This window comes from Chlorocebus sabaeus, chromosome 19 (assembly GCF_047675955.1).
Source record: "Chlorocebus sabaeus isolate Y175 chromosome 19, mChlSab1.0.hap1, whole genome shotgun sequence".
Lineage (NCBI taxonomy): Eukaryota > Metazoa > Chordata > Mammalia > Primates > Cercopithecidae > Chlorocebus > Chlorocebus sabaeus.
In genome coordinates this window covers 31,323,601-31,351,194 of record NC_132922.1, presented here as the reverse complement: position 1 = coordinate 31,351,194, position 27,594 = coordinate 31,323,601, and the positions used below count along the sequence as shown (strand labels likewise).

Genomic DNA, 27,594 nt, shown 5'->3' with positions numbered 1-27,594 from the left:
TAGTTAAGTGACATATGACTTTTTTTTTTCTTTTTTCTTTTTTTTTTTTTTTTTTGTTGTTGTTGAGACAGAGTCTCGCTCTGTCGCCCAGGCTAGAGTGCTGTGGCTGGATCTCAGCTCACTGCAAGCTCCGCCTCCCGGGCTGACACCATTCTCCTGCCTCAGCCTCCCGAGTAGCTGGGACTACAGGCGCCCGCCACCTCGCCCGGCTGGTTTTTTGTATTTTTTTAGCAGAGACGGGGTTTCACTGTGTTCGCCAGGATGGTCTCGATCTCCTGACCTCGTGATCCGCCCATCTCGGCTTCCCAAAGTGCTGGGATTACAGGCTTGAGCCACCGTGCCCGGCCATGACTATTTTTTTATTGTGGTAAAATATAGTAACATTTACCATTTTAGCCATTTTTAGGTGTACCATGTAGCCATTTCAGGAGCATTAAATACATTCATCCTGTTGTATATCCAGTGATCACTGTTTATTTCTAGAACTTTTTCATCACTCCAGAAGCTGTACCCATTAACTCTTCTTCCCCTCCCACCCCCAACCCCTGGCAACCATCATTCCATATTCTGTCTCTGTGAATTTAATTACTCTAGGTACCTCATATAAGTAGAATCATACAGTATTTATCATTTTGTGACTGGATTATTTCACTCAACGTGTTTTCAAGGTTCATCCACATCACAGCATGTGTCAGAACTTCCTTCCTTTTTAAGGCTGTATAATATTCCATTGTACACATTGACCACATTTTGTTTATTCATTTGTTGGTTGACACTTGGGTTGTTTTCACCTTTTGGCTATTGTGAATAATGCTGCTATGAACATTAGTGTATAAGTATATGTTTGAGTCCCTGCTTTCAGTACGTAAGAGTGAAATTGCTGAATCATACGCTCATATTTTGTTTGACTTTTTGAGAGACTGCCAAACTTTTCCATAGCAGTTGAACCATTTTACATTCCCACCAAGTGCACAGGAGTTCCAACTTCTCCACATCCTCACCAACACTTGGTTACCTTCTCTTTTGTTTTGTTGTTTTCCTAATAGCCATTCTAATGGTATGAAGTAGTGTCCCATTGTGATTTTAATTTGCATTTCTCTAATGAATAGTGAGATTGAGCATCTTTTTCCTGTTTTTGGCCATTTGTATATGTTCACTGGAGAAATGGCTGTTCAAGTCCTGTGCCTATTTTTCTTTGGATTTTTGTTTTTACTGTTGAGTTGTAAGATTTTTCTAGATATTCTGGATATTAATCCCTTGTCAGATATATAATTTGCAAGTATTTCTCCATAGGCTGCTTTTTCACTCTGTTGATAGTATCTTTTGATACACAGAAGTTTTTCATTTTCATTAAAATATCATTAACTTAATTTCACTAATTTCATGAATTTCCAAGTCCAATTTGTCTATATGTTGGTAGTAGTGGTGGTGTTATATCTAAATCATTGCCAAATCCAATGCTATGAAGTTTTGCCCTATGTTTTCTTCTAAGTTTTGTAGGTTTAGGTCTTTATATTTAGGACTTTGACCATTTTGAGTTCATTTTTATATACAGTGTTAGGTAAGGATCCAGCTTCATTCTTTTGCATGTGAACATCCAGATGTCCCAGCATGATTTGTTGAAAAGACTATCCTTTCCCTATCTTGGTACCCTTGTTGAAAATCATTTGACATATATGCAAGGGTTTATTTCAAGGCTCTCTAGTCTGTTCCATTGGTCTGTATGTCTGTCTTTCTTTTTTCAGGAAAGTACAGTGTTCAAACTACACAGTCTTGATTACTGTGGCTTTGTTGTAAATTTTGAAATCAGGAAGTGACAAGCCTCTACGTTTGTTCTTTTTCAAGATGGTTTTGGCTATTAGGAGTTCCTAGATTCCGTATGAATTTTAGGATGGGTTTTATCTTTCTTTCTTTTTTCTTTTTTATTTTATTTTATTTATTTTATTTATTTTTTGGAGACGGAGTCTTGCTGTGTCGCTCAGGCTAGAGTGCAGTGGCGGGATCTTGGCTCACTGCCAACCTCTGCCTCCCGCCGAGATCTCGGCTCACTGCAACCTTCACACCATTCTCCTGCCTCAGCCTCCTGAGTAACTGGGACTACAGGCGCCTGCCACCACGCCCGGCTAATTTTTTGTATTTTTATTAGAGATAGGGTTTCACTTTGTTAGCCAGGATGGTCTCGATCCCCTGACCTCGTGAGCTGCCCGCCTCAGCCTCCCAAAGTGCTAGGATTACAGACGTGAGCCACTGCACCTGGCCTTTTTTTTTTTTTTTTTTTAACTAGACACAGGGTCTCCCCTGTTACCCAGACTAGAGTTTAGTATCCTGATCATAGATTATTGCTGCCTCAAATTCTTGGGCTCAGGTGATCCTCCTGCCTCAGCCTCTAAAGTACCTATGACTGCAGACATGTGCCACCACACCTGGCTTTTTTTTTTTTTTGGTAAAGCTAGGGTCTCGTTATGTTGTCCAGGCTGGTCTTGAACTCCTAGGCCCCGCAAAATATCGGGATTACAGGCATGAACCACTGAACCTGGCCTGTGATAGGTTTTTATATTTCTAAAAATCACTGTTGGGATTTTAATAGGATTGCATTGCCTCTGATGATCACTTTGGGTAGTATTGACATCATAACAATATTAAATTTTCCAACACAGGATGTCTTTCCATTTAATTGTGTCTTTAAATGGATATAATTGAACACAGGATGTCTTTCCATTTAATTATGTCTTATTTAATTTCTTTTGTGGTTTTCTGTGTACAAGTCTTTCACCTCCTTGGTTAATTCCTACGTATTTTATTCTTTTTGATGCTATTTAAATGGAACTGTTAATTTCTTTCACGAAGTGTTCACTGTTCGTACTATAAAGAAACGCAACTGATTTCTGTGTGTTGATTTTGTATTTGACAACTTTGCTGAATTTGTTATTCTGTTTTTATAGAATCGCTATAAGATCATGTCATCTGTAAAAAAAGAGAATTTTATTTCCTATCCAATGTGGATGCCTTTTATTTTCTTGTCTAATTGCTCTGGCTAGGACTTTCAGTACTATTTTGAATAGAAGTGACAAAAGCAGGCATCTTTGCCCTGTTCCTGATCTTTCAGGAAAAGCTTTCGGTCATTCGCCATTGAGTGTGATGTTGGCTGTGGGTTTTTCATGTATGGGCTTTATCATATTGAGGAAGTGTCTTTCTGTTCCTTGTTTATTATTGAGTATATTTATCATGAAAAGGTGTTGAATTTTGTCAAATGCATTTTCTGTATCAATAAAGATTATCATGTGTTTTTCCCTTTCTTTCTAATAATGTGGTGTATTACATTGATTTCAATGTATATATTTTTTCTTTTTTCTTTTTTGAGATAGGGTCTCGCTCCATCACCCAGCCTGGAGTGCAGCAGCAGGAACACGGCTCGCTGCAGCCTCAATTCCTGGGCTCTTGGTCCTAACCCCTCAGCCTCCCGAGCAGCGGGGACAATAGGTGTGTGCCACCACATTGGCACTTTTTTCTTTTTCTATAGAGACAGGGTCTCCCTACGTTGCCAAGGCTGGTCTCAAATCCCTGGGCTCAAGCAATCCTCCCACCTTGGCCTCCCAAAGTCCTGGGATTAAAGGGGTGAGCCATCACACCTGGCTTCAATGTATGTATTTTTAAAATGATTTTAGGCCATGTGTGGTGGCTTATGCCTGTAATCCCAGCACTTTGGGAGGCCAGGGTGGGAGGATTGCTTGAACCCAGGAGTTCAAGACTAGACTGGACAACACAGTGAGAGCCCATCTCTAAAACAAACTTAAAAATTAGCTGGGCATAGTGTTGTGCACCTGTGGCCCCAGCTACTCAGGATGCTGAGGCAGAAGGATTGCTTGAGTCTGGGAGGTTTGGGGCTGCAGTGAGCTATGATTGTGCCACCGCACTCCAGCCTGTGCAAGAGTGAGACCCTGTCTCAAATTTAAAAAAAAAAAAAAATGTGGAACTAAATCCTTTGGTGTCCATCAGGGGCCCCGATGTCATTCCCAGAAAGGAGTCTCCTTCCTGCCCTGCTGGTGGCGCTGCACCCCACATGACTCCTTTGGATACCTCAGAGACCCTTCCATCTTAGCCAGAGTAGGGAGGTGGCTGGGCACCCAAGCCTGGTGACCCTGGCGCTGTTTGTGCTTCATCCCTTAGAAACCAGTGTTCTCTTTCTGGGTTTCCTTCCATTCTTTAGTTTTTTTTTTTTTTTTTAATTTAAAAAAAAAATTTTTTAGAGGCAGGATCTCTGTTGCCCAGGCTGAGTACAGTGGCACAATCATAGCTCACTGCAGCCTCAAATTCCTGGGCTCAAGTGATTCTCCTGCCTCAGCCTCCTGAGTAGTGAGGACCGCAGGCATGAACCACCATGCCTGGCTAATTTTTAAAATTTTTGTAGAGGTGGAACTCACTCCATTCTCTCTCTTTTTTTTTTTTTTTAAATTCAGGTAAGACTTAAGTCTCAGGTATGAACAACAACAACAACAAAATTGAGGTAAGACTGACTACAATGGAAGGCACGGATCTTTTATATTTTTAAAAAATATTATCAGGCAGCCCCCCAAACCAGAATAGGTTTGAAGAGACTCCCAGAATGCACAGATCTTAACAGCACGGTTTCATGACTTTTGTATGCGCAGACCACTGCCACATACGAGTAAGCTATGGAACACTCCATTCCCTGAAAGTACCCCCAGGCCCCATTCCTCACAGGCACCATTCTGATTTCTACTCCATCGCTTTACTTTGCTCACTCTGGAACTTCTCACAGATGGAACGCTACAGTATAGAATCCTGAGTCTGGCCTTTTCCAGTCAATACAGCATTTGCAAGATTCAGCAATGTTGTGGTCACATGTATCTCATTTGTTTTTTTGTTTTTGTTTGTCTTAAGGACAGTGTGATAGTAAATCTCATTTGTTCTGAGTGCTGGGTAGCATCTCATTGCATGACTACAGTTTGTCTGTCCATTCTCTCTCTCTGTCTCTTTCATTTTTTGTAGAGATGGTGTCTTGCTCGTTGCCGAGGCCAGTCTCGAACTCCTGGTTTCAAGTGATTTGTGTGCCTTGGCCTCCCAAAGTGCTGGGACTACAAGTGTGAGCCACTGTGCCAGGCCCCTGTTCTCTTGTTGATGGACATTCTTGTGATTTCTGGTTTGGAACTATTATGAATAAAGCTGCTCTGAACATTCTTGAACAAGTTCTTTTTGTTCACCTGTTTCATTACTTCTGGGTAAATATCTAGGAGTGGACTTGCTGGATCATAGGGTAGGTACATATATTTAACTTTTTTTTTTTTTTTTTTTTTTTTTTGAGACAGAGTCTCGCTCTGTCACCCAGGCTGGAGTGCAGTGGCAGATCTCAGCTCACTGCAAGCTCCGCCTCCCGGGTTCCCGCCATTCTCCTGCCTCAGCCTCCTGAGTAGCCAGGACTACAGGCGCCTTGCCACACCTGGCTAATATTTCGTGCTTTTAGTAGAGACAGGGTTTCACTGTGTTAGCCAGCATACAGGATAATCTTGATCTGACCTTGTGATCCGCCCACCTCAGCCTCCCAAAGTGCTGGGATTATAGGCGTGAGCCACCATGCCCAGTCATATTTAACCTTATTTATTTATTTATTTGATTTTGAGACAGAGTCTGTAGCCCAAGCTGGAGTGCAGTGGTGCGATCTCGGCCCACTGCAACCTCTGCCTTCTGGGTTCAAGCAATTCTCCTGCCCCAGCCTCCCGGGTAGCTGGGATTACAGGCGTCTGCCACCATGACCAGCTACTTTTTGCATTTTTAGTAGAGCTGGGGGTTTCACCACGTTGGCCAGGCTGGTCTCAAACTCCTGACCTCAGGTGATCCACCCACCTTGGCCTCCCTAAGTGCTGGGATTACAGGCATGAACCACCGCACCTGGCCAATATATTTAACGTTATAAGAAACTGCCCACTAGGTGCGGTGGTTCATGCTTGTAATCCCAGCACTTTGGGAGGCCAAGGCTGGGCAGATCACGAGCTCAAGAGATCAAGGCCATCCTGGCAAACATGGTGAAACGCTGCTCTATTAAAAAATATAAAAATTAGCTGGGCATGGTGGCGCATGCCTGTAGTCCCAGCTACTCGGGAGGCTGAGGCAGGAGAATTGCTTGAACCCGGGAGGTGGAGGTTGCCATGAGCCGAGATCGCGTCACTGCACTCCAACCTGGGTGACAGAGTGAAACTCCATTTCAAAAAAAAAAAAAAGAAACTGCCAAGAGCTTTCACAGTAGCTGAAACACTCATCTCCTGCAGCATCGTATGTGCATTCCAGTTGTCAGTTGTTCCACATCCTCACCACACTTGGTATTGTCAATCTTTTAAATTTTAATCATTCTGGCAGGAATGGAGTGGTATCTCATTGTCCTTTTGATTTGCATTTCCCTAGTAACTAATGATGTCCATGATTTTATGTGGTTGTTTTTCACCTCTTATTAATTTGCAAGAGGTCTGGGGGTTTTTTGTTTTGTTTTGTTTTGAGACAGAGTCTTGCTCTGTCTCCCAGGCCGGAGTGCAGGGGTGCCATCTCGGGTCACTGCAACCTCTGCCTCCCGGGTTCAGGCGATTCTCCTGCCTCAGTCTCCCGAGTAGCTTGGATTACAAGTATGCACCACCACACTGGCTAATTTTTTAGTAAACACGGAGTTTCACCACGTTGGCCAGGTTGCTCTCAAACTCCTGACTTCAAGTGATCTGCCCATCTCAACCTCCCCAAAGTGCTGGGATTACCGGCTTGGGCCACCGTGCCCAGCCAGGAGTTTTTGCATATATTCTGAATTAAAAAGTCTTTGTCAGATATAAATATTGCAAACGCTCTTTCCTAATCTGTCACTTGCCTACTCACTTTCTTGATGTGTCCTTTTGAAGAGCAGAACTTTTCATTTTGATGCGAGTGCTTTTTGTGCCCTAAGAAGCCTTGCTACCCGAACGTTATGAAGGTTTTCTTCTGTGTTTAGTTTTGGAAGTCCTATTACTGTCACTTCTGCATGCAGGTCTGTGGTGTGTTTTGCACCGATTTTCATGTGTGATGTGAGTCAAAGTTTGTTTTCTCCTTATGGACATCCCATTGTTTTAGCACCATTAGTTAAAAGGACTGTCCTCTTCCCCACTGAATCATCTTGGCACTCTTGTTAAAATCCAGGTACTACATTTGTGCGAATCTACTTCCAGACCCCTATTGTGTTCCATTGATCTTTATCCTCAGGCCCAAAGCATACCGTATTCATTACTGTAGCTGGCCAGGCACACTGCTCATGACTGTAATCTTTGGGAGGCCAAGGTGGGAGAATCACTTAAGGCAAGGAGTTTGAGACCGTCCTGGACAACATAGCAAGACTCTGTTTCTATAAACAAAATGATAGCTTTATAGTAACACTTGAAATCAGATAGTGTAAGTCCTCCAACTCTGTTTTCCTTTTTCGAAATTGTTTTGGCCATTCTAGTTCTGCACATCCATGTAAACTTTGTAATCAACCTGTGAATTTCTATAAAGATAATCAGCCTGACAATTTCTCATGGGATTTTGATTAAGATTTTGTTGAATCTATAAATTTGGGGACATAGAACATCTTAACAATATCTCATCTTTCAATCTTTGAACAGATTACATCTCTTCATTGATTTAGGTCTTCATTAATTTTTCTTTTTTCTTTTTTTTTTTTGAGACAGGATCTCACTCTGTTGCCCAGGCTGGAGTGCAATAGCACAATCTCGGCTCACTGCAACCTCCACATCACAGGCTCAAACAATCCTCCTGCCTCAGCCTCCCAAGTAGCTGGAACTACAGGCATGTGCCACCATGCCTGGCTAACTTTTGTATTTTTAATAGAGATGGGGTCTTACCATGTTGTCCAGGCTGGTCTCGAACTCCTGGACTCAAGTGATCTGCTTGCCTCGGCCTCCCAAAGTGCTGGAATTACAGGCATGAGCCACCGTGCCCGACCTTAGGTCTTCATTAATTTCTTTCAGGAATGTTTATAGTTTGCAGTGCGTAGGTTTGGGCATATTTTATTAAATTTATCCCTACACATTTTATGTTTTTTGATGCTACTGTAAATGGTACTTTTAACCACCACATGTCCTCACTCATATGTGGAAGGTTAAAAAAAAAAAAATGATCTCACATTACTCAAAAGTAGAACAGAGGCTATTAGAGCTGGGGGAAGGGAGGGAGAGAGAGAGATGTGTTGAAGGATACAAAATTCCAGCTAGATGGGAGGAACAAGTTCTAGTGTTCTACACCACTGTAGGATGACTGCAGTTAACAAAAATGTTATAGTTTCAAATAGCTAGAAGGAGGATAGCAAATGTTCCCTAACAAAGAAATGATAAGCGCTGGAGATGATGGATAAGTTAGTTGACCCGGATCTGATCACTGCACATTGTATGTATTGAAACATCACTATGTACCCCATGGGTATGTGTCATTATTTGTCTATTTAAATTGTTTTACATTTCACTTTCCAGTTGTTCATAGCTAGTATATAAAAACAGGTTTGACATTTTCTCTTGAGCTCCTGCTAAATTCGTGTATTAGGTCTAGTAGTTGTTTTGTAGATTCCTTAGGAGTTTCCATGTACATGATCATATCATCTACAATTAAAAACAATTGCGCTTCTTTCATATATATATATGTTCATTTGTATATGACATTTGCATATTGATTTACCTATAATGTACATAGGATGTGTACACATATGCATACATTTCTATACAGGATTTTTTTGCCTATGTCAGTGGCCAGGTCCGTCAGTGACAATGTTCAGTGAAAGTGGTGTGAGTGGTGTCCTTGACGTGTTCCTGATTTTAGGAAAGTGTTTGGTCTTTCACAGTTAAGTACAGCATAAGCTGTAGATGTTTCTCCTAAATGCCTTTTTATCAGGTTGAGTGAGTTTCCTTTTCATTCTAATTCCTTGAGAGTTTTATTTTTTCATAAATGGGTTTTGAATTTGGTCAAATGCTCTGTCTCTGTTGATACGATCACAGTATTTTTCTTTGTCATTGTTAATGTGATAAATTACGTTGATTACATGTTGGCTGTGAAATCATCTTGCATTCCTGGGATAAGTTCCACGTGGTCATAATGAATGCTTTGTACGTGTTGCTAAGTACAATTTGTTCACGTTTTGTTAAGGACTTTTGCGTCTGTGTTCTTGAGGGATAATGCTGGCCTCATAAAATGAGTTTGGAGATGTTTCTCCCTTCTCTATTTTCCTAAATAATTGGTGTAATATTGGCATTATCTCTTCCTTAAATGTTTGATAAAATTAACCAATGAAACCGTCTGGGCCAGGAGTTTTCCTTATGGGATAGAATTTAATTATTTTAATAGATATAGAGATATTCATATTTTCTGCTGCTTCTTGTGTAAATTAAGGAATTTGTCTAGTTCATTTAAATTTTCAAATTTAGTGAACTAAATTTGTTCATTTTGACTTATTCTCCTTTTAATGTCTGTAATCTCTGTAGCAGTATTTCCTCTTTCATCCCTGATATTGGTAATTTTATGGCTTTTTATTTTCAAATAACCAACATTTTACCTTACTGGTTTTCTCCATTCTTTTTCTTTTCTTTTCTTTTCTTTTCTTTTCTTTTCTTTTTTTTTGAGACAGAGTCTCACTCTGTCACCCAGGCTGGAGTGCAGTGGCACAATCTTGAACTAGCTCCACCTCCCGGGTTCACGCCATTCTCCTGCCTCAGCCTCCCTGGTAGCTGGGACTACAGGCACCCGCCACCACTCCCGGCTAATTTTTGTATTTTTAGTAGAGACAGGGTTTCACCTTGTTAGCCAGGATGATCTCAATCTCCTGACCTCGTGATCCACCCGCCTCGGCCTCCAAAAGTGCTGGGATTACAATTTGTTTTCTATTTTACTGATTTCCACTTTTATATTTATTTCCATCCTTCTGTTTACTTTGGTTTTAATTTGAACTTCTTTTTCAGTTTTGTTTTGTTTTTTTTGAGATGGAGTCTCACTCTATCGCCCAGGCTGGGGTACAGTGGTGCAATCTCGGCTCACTGCAAGCTCCACCTCTGGGGTTCATGCCATTCTCCTGTCTCAGCCTCCTGAGTAGCTGGGACTACAGGCGCCCACCACTATGCCTGGCTAATTTTTTGTATTTTTGGTAGAGACGGGGTTTCACCATGTTAGCCAGGATGGTCTTGATCTCCTGACCTCGTGATCCACCTGCCTCAGTCTCCCAAAGTCCTGGGATTACAGGCGTGAGCCACTACTCCTGGCCCTTTTTTTGGTTTCTTAAGGAGGTTGCTTAGGGCGTAGATTGTAAACCTGTCTTCTATTTTAACGGAAGTATTTAAAGCTATAAATTTCCCTCCAACCACTTGCTGTTAGCTGAATTCTAAAAATACTGATGTGTTATTTTTTTACTGTCATTTAATTCAAAATATTTTCCAATTTCTCTTATGAGTTCCTCTTTGATTCTTAAGTTATTTAGAATGTGTTGTGTGATTTCCCAGTTCGGGGGATTGCCAAGCTATCTTTTTATGATTGATATTTATTATTATTGTTATGTCCCAGTGTATGGTCTACTTGGTGAAAGTTCCATGTGCAACTGAAAAGAATATGAAGCGTGAAACATATGTGAAGAACGATGGTGGGACTCTGGTATAATCATTTTGGAAAAAGTATTTGTCATTCTTGTGTTAAACATATACCTACCTATGACCTAGCCATTTCACTCGTAGATGTTTATCCAAGAGAACTGAAAATGTATGTTTACACAGAAAGTTTTACATCAACATTCATTGTAGCTTCATTAGTAATAGCCAAAAACAACCCACCAATAGGTGGGGGATAAACAAAATTGGTGTCTCTCTACAATGGAACACCGCTTACCAAAAAAAAACCACCACAGCAACAAAACAAAAAAACAAAAAACCTAGCTCCTGTTACTGGCTTTTTTATTTTTATTTTTTTATTTTATTTTATTTTATTTTATTTTATTTTATTTATTTATTTTTTTGAGGCGGAGTCTCGCTCTGTTGCCCAGGCTGGAGCATGATCTCTGCTCACTGAAAGCTCCACCTCCTGGGCTCCCGCCATTCTCCTGCCTCAGCCTCCCAAGTAGCTGGGACTACAGGCGTCCACCATCACACCCGGCTAATTTTTTGTATTTTTAGTAGAGACGGGGTTTCACCGTGTTAGCCAGGATGGTCTCGATCTCCTGACCTCGTGACCCGCCCACCTCGGCCTCCCAAAGTGCTGGGATTACAGGCGTGAGCCACTGCCCCTGGCCACTGGCTTTTTAGATGTGCCTCTTTGCATTTTAGTGGTTGTTCTAGGAGTTTACATTGTACATCTTTATTATAACCTACTTACTACCTTATATTGTACTACTTCCCATTAGGTGTAAGAACCTCACATCTGTATAATTAATTCCACTGGCAACCATGTTTTTGCTATTGCTGTCATATGTTTTTCATTGATATAAACCCAACTATATATTGTTATCATTCTTGTTTTAAGTAATCAGTATTGTTTAAAGAAAATAAGAGAAGGAAAAACATAGCATTTTTCTTTACCTGTATATTCGCACTTCTGATACTCTTCATTTCTGTCTGTCCATCTAAGTTTCCATCTGGGAAAATTTCCCTTCTGCCTGAAGAACTTCTTACTGCAGTTCTTGTAGTGCAGGTCTGCTGGTAAGGAGTGATCTTGGCTGACTTCATCTGAAAATGCCTTTACGTCTCTTTAGGGTTTGAAAAGTATGTTCACTGCACATAGATCTCAGAGTTGCCTTTTTCTTTTCTTTTCTTTTCTTTCTTTCTTTTTTTTTTTAAGACGGGGTTTCACCGTGTTGGCCAGGTTGGTCTCAAACTCCTGACCTCAAGCGATCCGCCCGCCTCGGCCTCCCAAAGTGCTGGGATTACAGGTGTGAGCCACTGTGCCCGGCCTGGAGGTGGCTTTTTCTTCTTTCTGACCATACGCTTTTTCCTGATGGGACGTCGCTGGGCATGTGCAATATGTCCCGGCTGCTTTCAAGGTTTTCTCTTAATCTTAGGCGTCCAAGAGTTTGACTGTAATAGGCCTGGCTGTGTTTCTTTGCATTAACATTCGTTGTAGCTTCATTAGCAATAGCCAAAAACAACCCACCAGTAGGTTGTGTTAAACATATTGCTTGGAGTTTGCTGCGATTCCTTGATGTTGGTCAACAAATTCATGAAACTTTAGGTCATTATTTCTTCAGTTTTTTTTCCTGCCCCATGCTCTCTCCTCTCCTTCTGAGACATCATGATGTGAGTTGTTTGAATATTGTCGCTCGGGTCCCTAAGGCTGTTTTTTCATTGTTCTTTTTAATCTTGTTACTCTCTATTCTTGTGATTGGAGAACTTTTAAAAAAACTCTATTGAAGTTCATTGCCATCTTACTTCTGCCATCTCCAATCTGTTCTTAAGAATAAAGTCCATCCAGTTAAATTTCCAATTTTCACTTGTTATTTTACCTTTACTTTTTGTCCTAGAATTTTCCTTGCTTTTTTCTTTGAGGTGGGGTCTCACTGTGTTGCCTAGGCTGGAGGTAGTACATGCAGTGGTGTGATCATAGCTCACTGCAGCCTCGAACTCCTGGGTTCAAGTGTTCCTCCCACCTCAGCCTCCTGAGTAGCTTTCAAGAGTGAGCCACTGCACCCTGTCAACCATGGACACTTAGAAACAGAAAACATAACATAAAGCCTTCAGGCCATGCTTGACAGCCATGCTTTGAGCACCTACTATGTGCCAGGTACCATGCTGGGGACAAAAATGTGAAGAAGGGAGGCTCCTGCAGGGCAAGAGAGAAAGACAGGCTTTAGAGTAATCAAGAAACAGCATTCTGTGGGAGCCCTGAGCGGGTGCTTCATCTTGCCAGCCGACAGGGAGAACTTCCTGGAGGGGAGCCTGTACGCTGAATCTTAACCAATGAGGGGGCATTAGCCAGGGCAGAAAGAGGAAGGCACAGCTTGGGGCTGAAGGAACAGCATGGGCAAAGGCACAGAGGCCAGACAAGGCGGGTGCAGGAAAAAGTCCCAGGCAGGAGTAAGAGCAGTGTCCCCACCCGCTGGGCGCCCCCACTGCGGCAGCCGGCCGTCTGGTCCCCACGGCAGCCGTCTGTGGGGGGGTGGGATCAGAGCTTGTCTGAGCTGGTGAAGGCGGGACTCGTCCCCGCTGTGTCTGGGCCTCCTGGTGCAGTCTTCCGCCCTGACATGCCTGGGCACCTGGGAGCTGACAGGTACGGTGCCTTTCCAGAGAGGTAAGGCACTGGATGGGAGACTCTGACCTGTAAAGAACTGGTTGATGGGAAGCGCCTGCTGCATTGGTATGGTATCTCCGCCCCACCAAGGCTTTGAAAATCAAATACTCCCCAAGCTATGGAAACCCAACCACAGGCGGACTGTTAGGACTTTATTATTATAATCACTCGGCCCAATTCCAGCCACCGTGGGCAGAACAATGAGCCATTGAAGCCTTGCGGAGGTCTCACCTCTCCCATGGGCAGGGACCCGGTGCTGAGGCCTTGGCAGGGACGTTGGTGGCAGGCCTGTCCGCTACTGCACAGCCCGGGGGCCCGTTGGGGGTCCAGGCTTCGGTCTCCTCACTCATCGAGCGGGCGGCCTGAAGAGAACACATCCGGATGGCGCTGCACTCTCCTGACATTCTGTCCCACACTGTGACCCTTGTAGGTCAGGAGCTAACTCTGTCTGCTTCGGGGAGACCATGATGCAGAAGACACGGGCGCCCTTCGCAGTCCTCAGCATGCGTGGCCTCACCAACATAATCATAAAAAGGGAGCCTGTGGGGTGCTCCCGCTCCGAGCTGGGGTGCCCAGTGTAGGGGTGGCCCTGGGAGCCCCAGCTGGGTCAGAGGTCAGCAGCCAGGCTAGAGGGCTAGGCACAGCTGGCTCCGCCCCCAGCTGCTGAGTTACAAGGCCACACCACCTCCTGCCTGTGGCTCCACTTGATTCTCAAGCATCTGGTGTATTTCATCATCAGTTATAAGCCAAAAAGATTCCAGTTTTAGTTAGGGGGAAAAAAGTTCCATTCTGTAGAACCACAAGGCCCCATCATTGTCCCATGAAACCCTGGAGGCCAGGACCTCGCCAGGCTTCAGCCAGGTCTGCCCCACGCTTTGCTCCTGCTGCACCAGCACCGCTGGCTTTGCACCTCCTCTATGTCCTGAACACATGGTTTGTTGGGCCTGAATTTTCACTCCTGTGGGTGCCCAGCTCCCTGCCCTGCCCCCATGGGAGTCAGCTGCCAACCAAAAGGCACAGCAGAGGACGTTCTCTTCTGTCTCCCAGGAGTCTCTGCTTGTTCCCTCACTGGGAAGTAAGGGAAAGCTCTGAGAACGCCGGCTTGGGTTTCGGGATTAGGGTAACCCGAGCACCATACACCACATCACGGCTGGGATCAGGCAGGCTCGGGTCTAAGGTGCTTTGCTGGACCCCACAGATGGCCCCCTCGCTGTCCTCATAGGCACAGGGGGTTGGCGGGGGACCACGACAAGCAGGACTCCAGAACCCTCTGGCGGCAGGACCAGAGGTCAGGGAGATTCGAGGGAGTTAGGCTGCGCCTCGAGAGCAGGCATAGGGGAGGATGAGGGACAGAACGGTGGTCAGTGTGTGACAGGAGTGAGGCTCAACTGCACCTGCAGGAAAGCACCAAGGGCCCACGGGCACCAGGCCCAGGACTGAAGCTGCAGCCCTGACGGTTCCCGTGATCAAGTGGACAGGGATTAAGGAGCAGCATCTGGAAAATGGGCCCACAGTCTTGCCTCTCTCTCTCGGAGTTGCCCGGAAGATCCATCCAGGGTGTTGACAGCAGCAATCAGTGGCATTCAGTGCATGGACCTGGCCGCAGGGCGTGGGCACCGTGTGGGTGGGTGTGGCACCCCGATCCTCCACTCCTGGCCAGCGCAGGCAGTCTCGGCTGCTGTTGCCTGTATTCCCTGATGACCCATAGTGCCAGCCCGAGCTGGATGCTGTCACTGCCTGACAGAGTGCAGGGTGTCTGCAGCCAGACTTCACCCTGCATGGTGGATTCTGGGAACAGAAAACCATGCCAGCCACGCCTGCCGGGCTTGGAGGTGGGCCCTGTGGCTGACGCTCAGGGAGCTGCTGCAGGTGAGACCCCAGGAGCTCCCTGGTGTCTGGGGCCCCATCCCTCCCACGCTCTGCCTCCCAGAACCCCGTCGGGGCTGCGTCACATTCGTTTCCTGGGTTATCAGTCTCATGGCAGCTCTTGCCTGTTGAATCTTCTGTCCAGTTATTTCCCAAGTCGAACATTCCAGGTTGTGGCTGGACAGGCCCTTGCCTGCCTGCCTCCCACTCTGAGCTCCTTCCTTCTCTAGCCCATCTGAGGGGGCACCAGCAGCTTGGCTCCCCACAGCCGGCCCTGTGGGACCTGGTCTGGGCAGGGGCAAAGCAGAGCTGGGGTCTGCACAGCACTGGAGCACTGGATCCTGCCTGGAAGAGCACAGCCCAGAAGCCCCAAGCACAGCGGGGAGCCCCCTCAGCCCGGGTGCAGAGGGACATGGGGGCACATGGAGCCAGTTCCTCCCTGCCTGCCTTCTGCTCGGGGTGGCAGCCAGGATGCCAGCGTGTACCTGTTTGTTTATTTACGCCCCTGCCTCGTACAGGAAGGACCTCAGGCAGCTTGCAGGGCCATGCAGTGCCCAGCCAGAGAGCCCAGCTCAAAGATGGTGGCAGAGGAAGGAGACTAGGCCGGGCATAGAATGCTCCCGTGCCAGGCTCTGTTGAGCTCTGGACTTCCGCTGGGAGGGCTGGGGAGGGGAGGGCCAGGGAGACAGAGGTGGGCTAGCCTAAGGACGCAGGCGGGGGGCCCATGGGAGGGGTCTTGTGTGCCAGTGGCCCTACCAGGATGGGTGTGGGGCTGCTGCCTGGGGCTCCATGGAAGCTCAAGGAGTGGGATCTGGAAGTCTCTCTCAGCAGCTGGCTGGCTCCCTGGCCCGACCAAGCAGGCAAAGGTAGGGGCCAGGGTGCTGGGTGGATGGGCTGTGGCATCCCTGGTGGCATGGGGGCCCACGTCCAGGCCCGGCTAGAGCAGTCCCAGGTTGGGGGGCAGCTGGGCTGTGGAAAGGGACAGCACCACACCACACTCCCATTCTAGTCTTCATTCCATGTGAGTTGAGCTGACGCCCCCACGTGGGGTGGGAGGTCCACAGCCTGTGCATTTGGGGCCAGGAGAGGGCATCTTCTCTACTGCCCAAGAGCAAGACCTGGCCCAGGCCCATCTGGATGGAGAGGCAGTTCAGAGGGAGTTGCTTCCTGATGGGGCTGGGGTTGGGCCCATGGAGGAACGTGCTTCTACCTCAACGGGCCCTGTGCCCGGGCCTTGATACCTGTAGGGACTGTGCCACCTGCCCTGGCCACTGGTGCTGGCCCGCTGGTCTTGGGTGTGCACCCCCTGCTGCTTTCTGCTCCAGAGGGTGGGGATCCCCATGTCTGCCAGTGGATGACTTACACCAACCCTCATGGACCCTGACTAGGCCCAAGGGCGGGAAGTGGCGATGAGTGAGGGCAGGTGGGCACAGGCCAGCAGGTCTCATCAGGCTGGGCGGGAAGAGCTCTTGCCCAGGGCAGGGGCACTCAGGGACTCTGGGGAGGAGAAGTGGCTCCCAGAGGGACACGGGGTGGGGTAGCAGCCTGGGACCGGGACCAGGAGGCTTAGGCAGCTCTGAGCTCTGGGAGGCAGGAGTAGCCCCCACCCACCAGCCCAACGCAGACACCAACACGCCTCTCACGCCACCCACTGGAGCCAGGTGCCAACCTGTGCTCTCTTGGGGAGAGACACGAGCATGGGGTGGTGATGCCACTAGGATGGAGCCTCAATCCAAGGTGACCCAGGCACCTGGAGCCTCAATAGGGCCTGCAAGGGTTAGTGTGGCCTCATGGCCCTGCCCCGGTGGGCACACTGCCCAGCCACCTCAGGGCATCCCTCATTACAAGTCTTGGGTCACCTCCAGTTCTTGCCCAGTGTGTGAGGGGTAGGTGGGGGCCTCAGGCCTGCCCCTGGGGCCTGCTTCAACCTGGGGAGGGGACCAGGGCCCAGGGACCAGGTACTGGTGGCACCTCTGAGCTGCTGCGCTGGGGCTGGAGTGGCCGTGGGCCAGGTAAGGCAAGCAGGTGTCAGCCGAGGTGAGCTCATGTGCCAAGACCCTGTGGGAGGAGCCCAAACCTGAGGCCAGGAAACAGGTGCTCTCAACTGCAGCCCTGCCTGACGCTGCTGCTCTCACAGGGGCAGCTCTGCCTGAGGGCCCAGCCAGCACTAAGGTCACCTCACGGCCAGGAGAGCAGGGCCGAGGCGCCCGATGGCTGTCAGCTGAGGCTAGGGACAAGCGAGGCTACAGCATGCTCAGGGAGGGGGGCTGCAGTCTGAGCATCTCAATCACCCCTCCCATTGAGCTGATGACCCCTGCTGTACCCTCTGTTCCACTCCTCAGAGCCCTGCCCTCCCCTGCTGCCCCGCTCTGGCCCTGGAAGCCCTCCATAACTGTGTGTCCCCTCCCCTGCATGTGGATCACCCAGGGGGCCTGGGAACTGCCCAATGTCACTCAGGGGTGCTGGGGGCAGGAGAAGGTGACACTGCCCCATGTCAGAGTGGAGGGTGCAGCACAGGGGGGCCACTCAGCCTGGCTGGGCAGCACCCCCTGCCCACTCCTCCCCCTCCCACGTCTTTGCGAAATCTGGTGCCACAGCAGAAGTGTGCAGGATGTCGCCGCGGGTAATTGCAGGTTACACAGAACAATCTGAGGAATTAAAATCATATTTTCATTGCACCATAAAAACATGTGAAGGCGGGAAGGCGGCCCCGGGGCCAGGTGGAGAACACCCTGCTCTGGCTCCACCCTGCTCTGTACTCCCTGGGCTGTCCCCGGGGAAACACAGGATCGAAATCACTATTGGCCCAGGACACTGCTCCCACACTGGGCAAGGGAGCCTGGGAGAGCGGCCGCTTTGCCCACATTGCCCTGCTGGGCCTTGGTTCCTGCCCTGGCTGTGCAGCTGCCTGGGTGGGGGCTCTGGGCCAGTGTCCCACCAGAGTAGTGAGGTGTGGGGATGGCCAGTGCCTGTGGGGTCCCCTGGGCCTGGTCTGCAGCCAGGTGCCTGCCAGTTCAGCACCGGCCCTGAGAGGGCCTGGGGCAGCAGTGCTGGCCTCTTTGTGGCAGCTCTTTGCCTGCAGCACCCATTGCTTGTAAACTGGGCTGGACCCCTGCCTGCCACTTACCAGGAGGGTATGAGCCCCTGTGCAGCGGGAGCCCAAGGACCCACGGCTGCCTGGGATGTGTGTGGTGGACGTTTTGGTCCCTCCTAGGGGATGCGCAGGCCGGCTGAATGGGCCACACGGCGCGGGAGAGCTGAGGTCACAGAGAGCAGGTATGTGGTGCACGGTGTGTTCCAGGAAGAAGGGGCACGCAGGGAAAACCACCTGGAGGGGCCAGTGGGGACATGGACGTGTGGGTGGCTCTCAGGCCCCCAGCAACAGGCACTCCTGGTCGGCTGGGCGGGCAGGGAGGCGAGAGGCCCTCCTGGCAGAGTGCCGCCCAGCGTGTACTTCAGGCTTCACACAGCTGCATCCTCTCCATCACCACAAAACTACCAAGGCCATTTCAAGTTTTCCCTGTGCTCCCTGGCAGGGACTGATCCCAGGGCCCAGGAATCCACAGGCCCTCTGCCCCCTCCTGGCTGCTGCCCAGAGCCAGCCCCTAGAGCCCAGGCAGCAGGTGTAGGCCGACCTCCCGGCCTTGCGGTGCCCCCAAGGCAAAAAACTTGCAGGCCTAGAGGCAAGCCCCACCCACAGGATCCAGCCCAGGCATGCCACCAGCCGTGCGTTAAATGGGACATGGCGGATCAGGAGCTGCACTTGTGGGAGGGCCTGGCCCAGCACTTGGCATCTTAAGTGGGCGTCTGAGAGCTCACGCGCACGCTTCACACAGCAAGTCGGGCTTCTGCAGGCCCATTAAGGCGCAAAGGCATTCCTCTGTGCTGACAAGCAGGGTCCCATCCAGGGCTCAGGGCCGGCAGACTAAGTGATGTTTTCTTAAGGAAGACACGCGATTAGCCACCGCTAAAGCCCCAGCACAATGCAGGGCCCGGCCGTGGCTGTCAGCGCTGTCTCTCGGCAGTGACTGACAGGCGCTCCCCAGCCCATCAAGCCTCAATGCACAGGATTAGCCTGACGCAGTCGACAAGCTGACTTGGAGGGCCACAGTGGAAACCAGCAAAGTGACTGACATCCAGGGACAGAGAGCCTCACACAGCCCTGCTACCTCCCATCATGGGCCCGCCCGTTGGCGGGCTGTTCCAGAACAAAGCCAGTGTTGCCGCCCCTCCCGAGAGCCTGCCTGGCGCTGGACTGCCGTTCTTGCTTCAAGGTGCAGAGACCAGGCAGAGGTCTCAGGAAAAACCCTCAATGGGCGTCTTCAGACCAGAGGCCAGACAGCTGTGGGGCAGGTGGGGTGGCTCTACCTCCTGCCTAGGTGGGGTCCCCAGCACTGCAAGGCTGCTCCCCTCTGCCCAGGGCTGCTCGGAATTGTGCTCAGGAGTTCAAGGGGCCCCAGCGGACCCTGGGCTGCACATGATTTAAGAGGGGCCCGGTGACCTGGCCAGACCCCACGCACCTGGGCGATCCTGGGGGCCCGTCAGGGACACCACAGGCAGAGCACATTTCAGAAAAAGCACCTTCTTTATTTGCACTGCAGAAATGCCAGGGGGCTCGGACATGGGTGCCCACAGGGTGGGTTTCCACCCAGGTCGTCATCATCTGGCAGCAGGAGCCTAGAAGGAGTGCCAGGCGGCAGAGGCTGAGAGGTGCAGGTGTGAGGGGACAGTCCCCTGAGCCATCCCTGCGGGGCACACGGGCCACCTGTCCAGCACTTGTGCTCCACGCTGACCGTCTCACAGGCGCTCCAGGAGAGGGGTGAGGCCCTCCAAACCTGCCTGCAGCCATCCTGCCAACAACGGGAAGGTCAAGGCAGCCACCCACCCCTCCCATCAGCCTGGTCATGTCTCCCACAGCCACACCCAGGGACCCCCAAGGGAGAGACGGGTGAGAAACAAACCCTGCAGAGAGTGGCCCCACCCCAGGGCGATGTGTCACAGGGAGCGACGCAGTGCTACAAAAATATTTTGAAATGATAAAAATTTATAGCAGGCTCCTAACAAAACAGCTCTGGGAGGTGCAATGTTCTGATAAGAGTTTCCTCAGGATGCCCTTTGTTTATTCCTATCAAGCGCGGCCCCGCCGGGGGGAGGCAGCCACAGTGAAGCAGGGGGCCCTGAGTACCCCCAGAGAGGCCTCCCCAGAGCCCCTCGGCACCATGAGGACCCCAGAGCCTGTCCACAGGCATCTTGTGGGGAGCCCACTGCTCTGCCTGGTCTCCACCTCAGCCCCAGGGGAGAGATGGAGCCCAAACACCCCCAACCCCGGGACAGGCTGACAGCCATGGGGGTGCCCCAGGTGGGCTGGATGGCACAGGCTGAGGGCCCACCCTGCCCCAGCCCCGTCCTCAGCCCTGGCCGGAGGAGGCACTGTCAGACCACGAGGCCAGAGGGCTCTGGCACAGGCATCCCTGGGGCAGAGGCCAGGAGCCCTCGCCAGTTTCTTCCTCCTGGGAAGAGGATGAACAACACGCCCCCGGCCAGCCTGACTCTGCGGAGCTGAAACAGAACCAAATGTGTGGGGCAGGCTGGGCAGGGCCGGCCATCACAGGGCAGCGTCTCCACCTTCTGGGAGGCAGGGAAACAAGCGGGCGCTGAACTCTGCAGCAGCCAGGTGGGAGGCCAGCTTCCCGACTGCAGCCGCCTGTGGAGCAGCAACTTGAGATGCCCGACTTCAGCCCGCCCCGGACACCCTCCACGCCAGCATCCACCTGGGCCAGGCTCCTACGGATGAGCCCTGTTTCTTGAGACCTCTTATGTGTGGGGAGCAGCTGTGGCCAGGCTGGGGTCTGGGGTTCCTCGGGGAGGTTTGGGCCCTTGGGGACTTCTCCTCCTGCCTGTCACCAATGTGGCCTGGTTACAGGACGGAGCATCCCTGTGGCAGGTACAGCCTTGCTGTACACCTGGAGGGAGCCCATGGCCAGGGCTCCTGCACCCCTGCCATGTGCCCTGTCCTCAAACACAGAGCCGGCCCCACTTGCATACCTGGGTCTGGCCTCCGAGGAGCTGGCGGCGGGCGCACCGTGTGCCCTGGCCTGCAGGGATGGTGCTTACCCTCAGCAGCCTGTCACCGTGGGGTCCAGGCCTGAGCGCTTGGAGATGCGCAGCTTGACTACCTCCTCGGAGCATGTGGGATGGATACCCACGGTCCGCATCACCTGCGCGTAGGAGGCCCCACACCTGCACAGATGGGGGATGGGGGAGGCAGGCGGGGGTCAGCACAGGGACAGGGGTCCACAGCATCCCATCCCTGGGAAGAGGAGGGCCTTGGAGGCTGCTGGTCTCCTCACTGTCCCCTAACCCCCAGCTAGAAGCCAGGACCCCTGCCCACACCTGTGGGAGCCGTCCACCTCCCTCCCAGCAGATGCCCAGTGCTCATCTAGCCCACCTCCCACCCAGCCACGCCCTGGCTTGCCCTGGCCTGGCTTCCTGCTGTTCCATCCCCTGCCCCCAGGCACAGTCCTGCCTGAGGCCTCTGCTCTCTGCTTTACCCACAGACAGCGCATCCTGACCTCACCACACCACCGCCCCCCAGGCCCCACATCCAGCCAGCCACGTCTCTCAGGCCATGCACAATGTCCCAACCTCCAACTACCCCTGTCAACCCACCCAGAGCCTTTGCCACGGCTTCCTTTGACCCTGGGACACCGAAAACACACAGCCTGAGCCCAAGACCCGGGCAATGGCCCCAGCTCCAGAAGACATGCAGCAGCCCTGGGGTGGCTCTCCAGGCACTGGCGCCCTGCTCATGGTGGCATGAGTGCTTGGCCGGGTGGGCGAGGGCCCCAGCAGCGACCCGGAGCCACAGTGGACACCTCACCTGGCTCTGGCTGGCTCAACAGCATCTGGCTGGGGCAGAGCTGCCCCTTGTCTCCCTGAACCCGCCCTGTCTGAGGAGGGCCTGAGGAATCTCTGCTGCAAACCCGCAAAGGCCACATAAATGCAGCAAGAGAGGCAGCAGCTCTCCACTGCCGCACTGCTGGCACTCGAGGGACACCCGGCTGCGCATCACGGCCCGCATTCCTCGGGACTTACTTGATCCCCAGAGCAAATCCTTGAGTAACTTCGCCTGCGTTGGGGCCAAGGAAGTGCAGGCCCAGCACCAGCTGCGGGGGCTCCCTCAGGCACACCATCTGAAAGCCGCACATCTCAGCTACCAGCCCAGGAGGGGGCTGGGTCACGTCCACCCTGCATCCACCCTGCACCCTGCCTGGGGGGCATGGCTGGGGCCAGCCCTCGGGTGTTCGCCCTGCCGGGCTCTTTCCCACCCTCCCTCTCACCCTCAGCACCCTGGGCCACAGGGATGCTCACCTTTACATAACACTGGGATGCATCCCGTCCAGCCACCGTGAACTCCAGCGGTTTATAATGGGCGTGATAGACCTGGGGACAGGATACCACCCCTGGATCAGTGCTGGGACAAACAAACCTTGTGGCACCTGCAGCTCCCACAGGCTGCATGGGCAAGGCACGGTCATGACGGGCAGGAACCATCCATCTGGCCTGAAGGTCTGGTCTGGGATGGGGAGGAGGGCTTGGCTGGCCCCAGGGTGTGTGCAGGCAGCCAGTGGCTGGAGCCATGCTCTACAGGACAGACCCTCTTCCACCCAAGCCTGGGACCCCCACAGACCATAGCAGCAGAGCAGGCATCAGGCAACCCAAGCACCCAGGCTGGGCACAGCAAACCTGTGTGGATATAGCTCCCCCAAAACCAACGGCAGAGGCAAGAATGGGTGAGCAGGCAACCACCCGGCTCCCTCGGGCACCCTGGTGCTCCCTTGGCCCTCACTGGAGCAAGGCTGCTGTGGCCACACCAGAGCCGGAGCTGTTGGACAAAGGCTTTCAGCACCCTTGAAGGGCTTGACAGCGTGTCCGGGGCTGCGGCCAAGTAAAAAATGAGCGGGGCCCTCACATGTGCTGCACAGCCATTATTAATTAATGGAACTTCAGAGAATATTGTTCTAACTAAGACAGAATTGAAAAGAAAACAAACAAAGAGTATTTGGCCATTCAACATCGTGAAACATAAAACAACATTATAAAATGCCAGGAACATATGTCCCAGCGCACTTGTGATGAATCAAACAAAAATAGCAAATAAAGTGCCTCGGGGAAGGCTGGCCTGTCAGGCCTGTCCTGTTGATGGAGAGGACTGGGGTGGAGGGGAAAGGGGCCAGCCCTGGAGCCCAGTGACTCATCCCCAAAGGCCCCAGGCCCCACCACCCAGGCCACAGGCTCCAGTTTCTCTGGGTGCCTGCAAGCTGCCGCGGCAGCAAGATGAAACCGCACGGAAGGCTTCCAGCTACCATGGCCCGGCAGGCTTCAGAGCCCCTGCATTCTTCCAGGCCACCCCAGAGCCACAGCCACCTGCCACAGCAGACCCCCAAAGCAGCCTTGTTCGATGAAAACCCCTTTCCTCCAGGGTGAGTGCCTGAGCCTGGAAGAAGCTGGAAGAGGATAGGTGTCAGGATGTGGTGGGGGGCGAGGGGTGGGGGGCTCTTGCCTGGGGGACAACCTGGGCAGTCCAGGAAGACGAGGTGTAGGGTGGTTAGGGGGTGGGGGTGGAAGCAGAGGTCGGAGGCCCCTGGGAGAAACCTTTCTGGATCGAGTGAGATTCAAGTCCCTGCAAGGTGGGGACAGCACAGAGGCACCTTCGGGGCCCTGGTGCTTTCAGGGATAAGCAGCTGTGTGCTGGAGTGGGGCCAGTGCTCAGCTGACCTCAGCAGGGGAGCAGGTGGCACCACGGTGGTGACCCAGTTGGTGCTGGGCACCCCTGCAGCATGGCTGGGGTGGGGCTGGGGGCTTCTGGGCCACAGGGCTTCTTGCCCTCAGAACAAAGCAGCCAAGGGCCTTCCCCTCACTGCTGTGACACGTGGTGGCAGAGACCAGAGGCACCTAAGCCCAGTCACCCCAAGGCTGCCAAAGCCCAGGCACCCCCGTTTCTGGGGCTGCTCCCAACGTGTCCCTTCCTGCTACACACAGCCACCGCTCAGGGCCCCTGGAAAGGAGAGACCCTGGCACCCTGTTCACAAGGCCTCCACCCAGAGCGTGGAGTGAGGTCGCGGAGTCGCCACTGTCCTCAGCTGCACTGCTCCCAGGCCTCACCTCAACATGCTCCTGCCCGTGGCGAGCCACTGCCTCCTCCTCGGACAGCCCCACACAGCCATACTCCAGCGGGGTGAAGACGGTAGTGGGAACCTGAAAGCAGATCTGGAGTCAGGGAGGGCCCTTGGGCCCCGAAAATCGAAGGTCCCCATTGCATGTGACACAAAGGGCAGTGATCACAGACCAGGCCCAGATGTGCCTGGAGCAGGCTGCAAGTACAACAGGCGACCCACCTGCCCGCGCCTGCGCCACACTCTCAGAACGGAGCCCCACACACATGCTTGCACACACACGTGTGCACAACACCCCCGCATAAGCGCACACACGCGCATGCCCACACCTGCATGCAGACACACAGCGCACAAAAGCCCCTCACCCCAGAAGAGCTAGCCTCGAACTCGGTCTCTCCCGGGCTGCACGTGGCGTCTGCTAGATAGAACTCACATTGTCATAGTCCATCAGGTCTGAGGACCCGCCGAAGAGCCGCTGCACCAGGAGCCTCCCAGCCATGATAGCCGTAGGTGTCAGCTCAGGCCGCCCCTTGGGGAAGGCACAGCGGGGCCACGTCAGCACCATGTCCGGGGTTATATGCAGCCCCCATGCCACCACCCTTTGCCCCCCGAGTGGGCATCTCCCTTTAGAAAATCCCCAACACTGGCACCGAGTACGGTGACGTAAAGCCTCCCCCTGGAGCTCGTCCCCCTGCGGGGCATCCCAGGGACCTAGGTAGGTCACTCATTCTCCTGTTTGCTACCCTCCACCCTGCCCTGGGAAAGGAGTCCGCTGCCGATGAGGCTGGCCGTGCCACCCTCACGTGCTCAAGCCTTCTCTGCAAACCCCTTCTGCACGTTGCTGACCTCGGAGGGCTGCCCGATGACCAGGCTCAAAAGAGCCCCTGCTACCGTTTGCATTCACTGGAATCCCCGGCTGAAAAGGGACCCCAAAGCGTTCCACACACTCCTGACGTGCAGCTTGACTTGCACGTCACAGTCCACAACAAATTCCAAATCAGAACGTCGCTGTGCTGGAGACCCCTCCGTCCCAGGGTGTCCCCCGCCTTGGGGGTTCCAGCACCGTCCTCTGGGATGGGCTGCCAATCACCTTGGCAGCAGGAAATGCAGATGTTGTTTGGCATTCCAGAAATGCATAGAGATCCGTGGAGATAAACTCAGAGCGCAGCCTGCGCATTCCAGCAGGCCTGACTAACTGCGGAAACGTCCCGGCGGCGGCGCACAGCGCACAGCGCACAACATCTCATTAAACAATAGCCCCCGCCCCGCCCACAGGCTCTTCCCAGCCGCTCAAGGGACCACCGGTTGGGTGTTAACTCTTTGGACTGTTCAGAATGACCTTTCTGACTGAGTGGATTTAATGTTTAAATAAAGAATGCCTTTGTGTGTGCCATGCATTTCTGGCACAACAGTTTGAAATTTTACAGTTTCCAACGCAGGAGCCTGGGAGCTACACACTTGCAGAGGGAAAACTCAGATTCCCAGACAGAAGGGAGGCTTCCCGCTGTGCACAGAGATGCATGTGGCACTGTCTCAGGGTGCAGTGCTCACAGGATGCAACAGACCATGCAATCAGAGACCACTGCACCTACATGGTGCAACGCAGAGGCTGCGCTTGCAGAAATCACACTGAGCACCTGAACCATCCAGCTAAGCAAGCTGGGGCTGCAGGGTGGCCGAGGCATGTGGAGTCACGTGCTCTGTCCACACAATCGGGACGGCTAGATGGGCCCTACAGGACCCTGCTGGGTCTGCCTGGAGCCTCAGAGTGTGACCTTATTTGGAAATAAGTTCTTTGCAGATATAATTAAAGTAAGGATGGAGATGAAGTCATCCTGGATTAGGGTGGACCCTAAATCCAATGACAGAGAAACGGTAAGAGGCAAATCAGGGCCCAGAGACACACCCAGGAGACTGTCACGTGATGATGAGGCAGAGAGAGGAGTGATACAGCCACAACCCGAGGGACGCCTGAGGTGTCCTACCCCAGAGGCTTCTGAGGGAGCCTGGCCCAGCTGACACTTTTTGAGATGGAGTCTCGCTGTCACCCAGGCTGGAGTGTAACGGCACGATCTTGGCTCATGGTAACCTCCACCTTCCTCCTCCCGAGTTCAAATGATTCTCCTGCCTCAGCCTCCTGGGTAGCTGGGATTACAGATACGTGCCACCACGCCTGGCTAATTTTTGCATTTTTTTAGTAGAGACGGTTTCACCATGTTGGCTAGGCTGGTCTTGAACTCCTGACCTCAAGTAATCCGCCTGCCTTGGCGTCCCAAAGTGCTGGGATTATACGCATGAGACACTGCACCCAGTCCCAGCTGACACTTTGATTTCAGACTACTGCCCCCAAACGTGAGAGAATCCATGTCTGCTGTTCTGGGCCACCCGTGTATGGTGATTTAGTTGCGCAGCCCCAGGACGCTGACACCAACAGGTCTCGCTACAAAGAAGCTCTCAGGGACACTCCAGAGCCACTCTCAGCAGCAGGCACTGGACACATGCAGGACAGGCAGAGCACTCCTGAGGCTGCCGGGGTGCAGCATCCCAAGACTGACCACCCAGGTCCCTTACTGGGGCCATGGGTAAGGAGGGCTCCAGAGCCCCCACCCAGGAAAGACTGGTGCTGATCTTCACAGCAGCAGCTGAGAGCAAAGGACCTGTCCCGGTGTGACACCCAGAGAGGCAAGCCAGAGGATACGAAGGTGGGGAGGGCGGGGCCAGGTGGGCCCAAACTGGACCTGCCTCAACCCTGTGGGGACAGGATGGCCCCAAGGCCATGTCTGGTGGTGGCATTTCTAAGCCTATGCCTCCAGCCTACCTGCCAGGGGTTGGGGCCTGCGTGCAGAACTGACCCATGCCCAGTTCCCAGCACAGGCGTCCGCTGCTGGTGCTTGCAGCTGTCTTTAGGCCTTCCATATTCCCGCCACAGAAAGGAAAAGAAAGGCAGAGAGCTGAGGCCCAAGTCCAGGTTGCCCCAGAACTCCAGGCAGGCTGGCCCTGGGGTTTGGCCCAGAGCCTCTGTGATCAGAGAAAGTGTTGTTTCTCTCCCACAGGACAGAAGCAGCCGGAGCCCAGCGAGCAGGGGTGGTGGGGCAGGCAGGGGCAGGGGCCTGGTCCCAGGACGCATGCCGTACCTCCACCACGTCACCAATGGCGTAGATGTGGGGCACAGAGGTGCCTTCCCGGGAGTCCACCAGGATCTTCTGAGTGTCGGGGCTAGTATCTACCCCAGCCTTCTCCAAATTCAGACTTCTGGTGTCTGGTACTCGACCTGAAG

General features: G+C 52.1%; 1 protein-coding gene across 2 annotated transcripts in view; it reads right to left on the bottom strand.

Moving 5' to 3' along the window:
• Nucleotides 1-19,707: 19,707 nt before the first annotated feature.
• Nucleotides 19,708-27,594, bottom strand: part of TXNRD2 (thioredoxin reductase 2) — a 65,047-nt gene continuing 57,160 nt past the window's right edge. For both annotated transcript variants that reach the window (XM_007975005.3, XM_007975006.3), the window contains exons 12-18: nt 27,452-27,588; nt 24,751-24,846; nt 24,307-24,399; nt 22,513-22,584; nt 22,237-22,334; nt 21,187-21,381; nt 19,708-19,991 (exon numbers count right to left, since the gene is read on the bottom strand). In XM_007975005.3, the coding sequence (XP_007973196.1) occupies nt 21,258-21,381; nt 22,237-22,334; nt 22,513-22,584; nt 24,307-24,399; nt 24,751-24,846; nt 27,452-27,588 (620 nt within the window). In that variant the 3' untranslated portion in view covers nt 19,708-19,991; nt 21,187-21,257. The remainder of the gene's footprint in view (nt 19,992-21,186; nt 21,382-22,236; nt 22,335-22,512; nt 22,585-24,306; nt 24,400-24,750; nt 24,847-27,451; nt 27,589-27,594) is intronic.